Source organism: Limulus polyphemus, unplaced genomic scaffold (genome assembly GCF_000517525.1).
Source record: "Limulus polyphemus unplaced genomic scaffold, Limulus_polyphemus-2.1.2 Scaffold2286, whole genome shotgun sequence".
NCBI lineage: Eukaryota > Metazoa > Arthropoda > Merostomata > Xiphosura > Limulidae > Limulus > Limulus polyphemus.
The window spans coordinates 147,673-155,343 of NW_013667896.1; the positions used below are offsets into that span (position 1 = coordinate 147,673).

Genomic DNA, 7,671 nt, shown 5'->3' on the forward strand with positions numbered 1-7,671 from the left:
AAAAACTTCTACATGGGACAAAGATAGCACCACTAATTCATGTATGCATGTGAAAAGAATAGAAATAATACTGTTATACCTCATTTTCAAATTTGAGAAAGAAGTCCTAATGCAGTATCCTATAATCCATAGATTACTTATGTCAAAGACTATTCTAAGTAATGTTTCAAAGGAAAGAACTCTCCTAACTTGTACAAGTATCTTTATCACCTTTTGAGATTGGCTTGTCTTATCTCAGGAAATTTACACAGTCACAGGGTCAAACTTCTACAAGATTCTGTGACATAATTATTGCCATGTATAACCTTTACCCAAATAAGAGTTAGCACCTGTTTATAACTTTTCAACATCTTCAGAATACCTGCACAAAAATGTAGAAAAATTACCCAAGTATACCTTACCAAAGATATTCCAACGTAATCATAAAATGGTGAAATTTTGTTATTTTATCTATTCATGGGCAATAAAATGGTTCTCTCAAAAGAATGGGAAATTTCTTTGTGTGAATTATTAGGTTTTATAAGTATTAAGATCTCCCATGTACATCCTGTGCCTAAATAAATAATTAAGTATTGATTAATTACAAGTTTTTTTACTGTCATTTCAATAAAAGATAGCATTAGGACTTTCAATAAAACCGTTTTTTATTTATTGTATTTTTTGTATGTTTTACTATATAATTTTCAAAGGTGGTATAGATGTGCTAATTTTTTTGACATATATTCCATACACCTCTTATTTTTACAGCACATTTTACCTTTCTGCTATAATATGTTTCTAGTGAGTGGTAGTTTTGAGTATGGTCATATTAGGTTTAAATCACCCAGTCATAGCTCTTTCTGTTTCTATCAATTTATTTGAACTGAGTTGATATGTGTATTGTGAATCAAAATGGTGTTTCTTGTACAGTTGTTACTTTTGTTGTGGTCTCTTATGTCTTCAAGACAAAAGGTATAAAGATGAACTTTAATTTTGTTAAGTTACTTTATATTATGGCTCAAGGATACTTTGACACAACAATAATAACTCTGATCTATTGTAGTTGGTACTTTTGCTCCCCATTCTGATGGTTTTTTAGAGAAACGTATTGATCTCTCAGTCTACTGTAAGATTGAAGGAGTGACTACAATTTGAGGCTTATAAATTCTAAATGTTTTAATGTGGATGAGTAATTCCCATAAATACATAGTATAGTTATGCAGTTGTGCCATTTTATTCTTATATTTATTCATTATCTTTTTAGGAGAAAAAAGGTTCCAATGTTCTGAGTGTTTGAAACGCTTCATGAGAAGTGACCATTTAACAAAACATCTAAAAACTCATCAGAGCAAGAAACTTGCTGTCTCTTCTTCAGAGGAAGGTACAGTTGAGAATTGTGATTTAGTGATGACAGTAGTAGATATTGATCAAGATCCTGAACTCTCAGCCAGTGAACAGGCTTTAGAAGGAAGCCAATAAATTAGTCACCAATAAATAGTTTGTGCATAAAATAAAAATAAAAAAAAGGCAGAGGAAAAGAGTTGTAATCATTTTCATATTGTACATAGTATTGTTTCTGTTTTGAAATATTTGTTACATTTTTATTGTATTTGTATACATTTCTATTTGGTATTCTAATGATTATTTGATAAAAATAAAAAACAGGCAGAGGAAAAGAGTTGTAATCATTTTCATATTGTACATAGTATTGTTTCTGTTTTGAAATATTTGTTACATTTTTATTGTATTTGTATACATTTCTATTTGGTATTCTAATGATTATTTGATAAAAATCAAAAAACAACAGTAAGAGATTAAAATCATAATGAATGCTGCAGTATGGAGTGTAATATTCAAAATAATGTTTTTATCAGAGACACTTTGAATTGTTTTCCTTCAACTTAGCATTTATTATAAATTATGGAATCATAAACAAAATCTTTAATAACATATCAAAAAGTCATGCACCGTACAGGTTCAAATCACACTTACGTTTTTTTGTTCTCATGGTCTTGAATTCTAACGTGTAATGAAAATAACTAAATTTTCCCTTACTATTGTTGACAGCACTCTTTTTTTGTTTTATATGTAAAAGATATATATATATATATATAATATATAATTAAACAAAATGTTTAAAGTGTTTTTCTTATGTATCGGATACTTTTTTGTTTCTGATACTGAAATCACTGAGGTATTTGTATGTAAGAAAATACCTAGTTTGTTAAAAACTAGTTGATACAGTTTATTAGTATCATCACATTAATTTGTTTTGTTTAACTCTCACAGATTTTGTTTCTGTTCTTTTTTTTTCACCTTGCATACAGTAATGCCCTGCTAAGAAAACTGAAAAATAAATTTGTAGGTGATGCTATTGTTGACTTCTCTGAACCTCTGACTAAATACAAAAATATCATTAATGGGTGATAAAAATGTTAAAAAAAAAAGTTCATGATAAATTTTGTAGTTGGGTTGATTCAATAATGCACGTTCTTTAAACATAATTTGTGGGCTGTACTTTTAAATTTTCCGGTGGAACAGCCTGTGAGTAGTATGTGCAATTATATATGTTTGTTTTTTAATGATGTATACAACTTCTTTAAACAGATTTGTTTTTGTGCATCAAAACTTGACCACGTGTTTGTTGTAGTACATGACTGGCTCAACTGATTTCAATACCATGCAATTGACACCTTTTAGTATCATATTACAATACATTCTGTACAGCTAAACTATGTTGCAAGAAAAGTAAATTTGTAGATGCCTTTTACCTCATCAGCTTGAATAACTTAATAATACAATGAATGATTAGTTTAATTGGCCTGTTTTACTATACTGGTTTATAGGAAGCAGTTTATCTTTCACTTTAAGTCACTAAAACATATAGAGGTGTGACCTTTATGCATGAATCTCATTCCGCTGAGTAAATGTTTCAAATTTCAACTTGTAGCAGTGTATATATTTTTTTTTGCTTCAACACAACTGCATTCAGTTTGGTACTAATATTTGGGTTTTTATTTTAATGCCTGTTATGAAATATATTAAAAATGCAGGTAAATTTATTACTTCATCTACACCAAGAAAGATATTTAGCTGGAAAATTTGCCTTTAGAAACTGAAGTAACTTTAGGTACATTTGTGTATTTGTTTAATTTGTTCAAAACTATATAGTCAGAAAGCTAGTACATTTAATAATTTGTTATTGTTATTAATTTACAGGTAAATTTAATCTAATATTGTTGTTGCTGTTTTTCTTGTGATGTCATGCTAATTCATTACTATTTTCATTGCAGTTGATTTTATTTACATTACAGAAAAAAAAAGATTGGCTTTAGATACATAAACATTTAGGTACAGGAAGGATATATTGGATTATTTATAATATTTCACTTACTTTAGTTTTTTGTTTGTTTTGTTGAAGCAGAGCCAAGAAGCTTAATGGTGTGGTAATAAAGTCCTTCAAGCCAGGTTGGTTTGAAGTCAATAATTCCTTTGTACTATGTGCTTCTCAAGAGATGAGCAAAATTCTGATAAGCAAAGCAATACCTCTAAATGCTCAGCTCATAGTCCAAGATAGTAAATTTGTACTGAGTTTAATCCTCTTTCTTTCAGAGGTTCTTGTTGTTGGTTAACAAATAAAATATTCTAAAGATGCAGAATGTTTGAATAAATTACTGGAGAGAATATATTTAGTACTTGACAAAGGAATGATGAAAGATGAGCCTTAGTATGGTTGTTTTATGTAGCTTTTTTGCCATTTACTTTTTATTAAACTTTTCACGACTACAGATAATGATTCTAGAGGAATAGTCTCTTAGTTTATAACATACATTCACAATGTTCAATAGCATTAATATATTTTATTCAGAAAATGTATATGGATATATTATTTTTATACAGATTGTTATATGGTCATATACATCACTTAAAAGTTGGTGTAAATCAGAATAAGCAGTAGTACAAAAACTTAAATGTGTAGCTTTGTGAGGTGATGTATAAATAATTCTATTGAGTTAGGGTGTGAATGTCTTATACAAGCTAGCAATGCATAATGTCTTATAACAAGTTTTAATTATTGAGTGTTTTAGTAATAAACAGGAAAAACTACTAACTGTAGCTGTATCTACATATGTACAGAAACACACAAGATTTCCTCACATTCTTGAAATTGGAAATTATTCAGGAATTTTATTTAACAGTTTCCCAGTCTAGAAGTTTTTGGGAATTTTTATGAAAAGTTCAGAAAATTTACCTAATATTGTGGAAAATAGGCACTGTTTAGTTTAGGTTGCAGCATTATATACTGTTGACAGATTGCACAGTGTATGCCATCAACCTATGAACAGTCTGATCTAATCAAAAAGCACCATACAGTGAGGACTGTACCATAACTAGGTGTTGGCAAATTTGTTCATATGTTCATAACTTGCCACCCAGACTGATGATTTGTTAGCTTTACAGAAGTGTTACCAAGTTAAGTCTCCAAACTACTTTTATAATTGTTAGATTGTGAGGACATCATTGGTTATAGAGTCGGTTGTATTTACTACTGATATTTTGGTAACTTGACCAAGACATTATTATAGGCAGGTTAAAACCAATTCCATTGTTATGCATGTGGAGACTGCTTGAGAAACTTAAATTATAGCCTAATATAAAGATCATCTAAAAATTTAGTGTCCTGTATCAAATAAATGGATCACAAAAAAAAAAGTGTTACAAGTTTGCTTTACAAATCATTCATACTTTTTCATTTAATGGGAACACTGTTGCAAAACAACTTGTAACTTGTGTTCGAATTAACAAAAAAGTACACAATGAGATAATTGGTAAATAATTTAGTAAGAAAAGTTTGACAATGTTAAATGTGTATATTTTTGTCCTTTCTTGGATTTAATGTCTGTTGATGGGCATGCTCTAAAATCAGGACTTGATGATAGTCACCAAAATCTCTCAAAATAGGGGAGGGGAAGATTAGAAAATCATTTGTTGAAATATTAAATTTTTTTGTAGAAGAAATAGTGCTTAACCTTATGCATATAACCCATTTATATTATTGATGGTGGGTGTTCATGCAGAGGTTAATACACATTATTCATGCAAGGTGGGTGTAGAAAGGTGCATTTTAAACATTCTTCTTGGTTATGAGGGGGGGGTAGGTGTTTAATCTCCCCTGATCTCTTAATGTCGTGAACCCCAGAGCCCAGAGTTGAAAAATCTATTTGAAAAATTGCCTATAAAGTCACAGTAAGTTTGCATAGATTATATTATGCTAGAAATAATTCTTGAAGTTCATGAAAATATTGTTTAAAGATTTGGGAATGCTTCTTGAATTTTTTCTGGTGAAAGTATGGGAAACCGATGTGTGTGTGTGTGTGTGTGTATGTATAAATAAACACACATACACACACTACATGCCCATATAATGTAAAATACCAGTGTGATGATGGTCTGGTTAAATATAAATTATTTGTGGAGAGAATATGGTCCACTCTTTTTCTTACTTTACAATTTGGCTTCTAGAACAAATCTGCATATGTGAACATTTTATGAATTCAGTTGTGTTTATTAGAGAAATTATTTGGTAGCGAGATGTTTTGAGTATAGGGTATATTCCATTGTTAAGTTTATTAATGGAGTACATGTGTGAAATTATACAGTATAGCAAGAATGGCTTTCTGTAACCATTATGTATTTACAGCTTTATGTTTCTATATATAAATGGGACATTTTGTCTTACTCTAAAATTCTTTGTTGAACTCTGAGATGAATTTGTAGTTGTGTGTTCTTATTTTGTGTGAAATGTGAGTAGAAACAGTGCTGAGAAAATACATTTAATGAAGTCCATAAAAAACTGGATTTCAAAAAAACAAGGTAGAATATCTTTAATGTAAATAAATTGCCTTTATGGAAGCTGTATTTATGTGCCTTTATATGTTTTCTTTTGTTCACACTTAAGAGTGGACATTTTCCAGAAACTAAATGTCCTAGTGCAGGGGTTCCCAAACTTTTTAGAATCGCGACCCACTATTCATGACCACAGCTTATGGCGACCCACTCAAATTTACTGGGCAAAAACATATGAAAGAATATAAAAAATATTACTTATTCATATTCACGTATTTCAATTACATTTAAAAATACTCACGTATTTTCAATAACATTTCCAGAACTTATAAATGCTATCTAATTGATTAATAATGAGGCGTGTGTGCTTGTTTCTTGTTACTGTCAAGAATGGCATTGACATCATTATCAATGTGGGTTAGTTTCAGGCGTAAGGAATTGGACAATTGAAGTTTATTTCGGAATTTATTTTTAATTCCTACCATTGCTGAAAATCCAACTTCACAATGATATGAAGATGAGAAAGGGAGAAGTACCTTCAAAGCTTCAGTGGAAAAGATTGGGTACGGTTTTCGAACAGACACCCAGAACTGTATCAGTTTTCTGCTGTTAAAGTTCATTTCTAACGAAGCATCCTCAGATAAATTAAAAAGTTCTTCCTCAGCATTTGTCGAAAGGGGTTCATAATCCATTTTTTCTCTTGGATATTTTTCATTTCTTCAAGGAAATAAAACTCAAAACTCTCTTTCAGCTTATTCAAGTGTTCAGATATCTCAATGATTATATCGTCATCAACTTTTACTTCATTCTCCATTACAAAGGTTTGAAATGTTTCAAAACAGTCATAATTTCGGTTGTCAATACAGTTTTTCCATAGAACAAGTTTTTTCATGAAACCTCAAATTTTCTCATGAACTGCGAATATACTGATACCTTCTGCTCCTTGCAAGGACAAATTCAGTTCATTTAGTTTTGAAAAAATATCTGCCAAATACGTGAGCCTCAGAACAAATTCCTCGTTGCGCAAATATCTCGCAAAATCGCTTTTACCTTCCAGAAATACAGCAACTTCTTCGCGGAGTTCTGTAAGTCTTGTTAGCACTTTACCCCACGAGAGCCAACGTACTTCTGTGTGCAGAAGAAGTGATTTATGATTGCTTCCCATTTCTTCGCACAACTTCTCAAATAATATATAACGCACAAAAACAAGTAGCTGGTGCAGACCTTGTACGTCAGTAGATTCATCTAGTTGTAAGGAGAAAATTGTACTTTCACGAACTCTTTGAATTAGCTGATTTTCTATCCATCGAGACATTTCATCGATCCTACGCGTGACCGTGTTATTAGAAATAGGAATTGTTTCAATTTCTTGTTCACTCTTATCACCAAAGAAAACTTTAACTGTATCTTTTATAGCTGGAAGAACTAAAGTCTCTCCAATTGTATGTGGCTTACCAGCTTTCCCGATTCTCAAACTGATCAGGTAGGACATGTACAAAGATTTTTTATTAACTTTGGTGTAACATTGCATAACGCTCTGTCCTGTCTTCAACTTGCTTAGCATCCTTTCAAAAAATTCGAGGGGTTTGTCTTTCAACTCGGGATGCTTCGTCTCAATATGGCGACACAATTTGTTTGGGCGCATGCTCTCGTTTGCAAGTTGATCACAACAAATAATACATCGTGTTCGTGGATCTTCTTCATCTCCATTCCATGTAAATCCCATTTCTAAGTACTTGGAATCATACTTTCTCACCACTTTTCTTTGTTTTGATTGACCTGACTTTTCTTTGTTTTGATTCACTGAAGACTCATTGTCATCAACTTCAACTGACTTCTTTAACC

The 7,671-nt window shown here is 30.9% G+C and overlaps 2 protein-coding genes across 3 annotated transcripts in view; one reads left to right on the forward strand and one right to left on the reverse strand.

The window, feature by feature from the left end:
- LOC106466518 (transcription factor Sp3-like) overlaps positions 1-1,606 on the forward strand; it is a 23,941-nt gene extending 22,335 nt beyond the window's left edge. For both annotated transcript variants that reach the window (XM_022394541.1, XM_022394542.1), the window contains exon 7: positions 1,244-1,606. In XM_022394541.1, coding sequence (XP_022250249.1) covers positions 1,244-1,458 — 215 coding nt within the window. In that variant the 3' untranslated portion in view covers positions 1,459-1,606. The remainder of the gene's footprint in view (positions 1-1,243) is intronic.
- Positions 1,607-6,173: 4,567 nt separating this feature from the next.
- On the reverse strand, positions 6,174-7,663 carry LOC111087549 (zinc finger MYM-type protein 6-like). Its single transcript, XM_022394547.1, is given in 3 exon segments — positions 6,174-6,499; positions 6,502-7,246; positions 7,277-7,663. Coding segments are annotated over 3 exon segments (1,347 nt in total). The 5' UTR covers positions 7,553-7,663.
- Between the last annotated feature and the right edge of the window lie 8 nt (positions 7,664-7,671).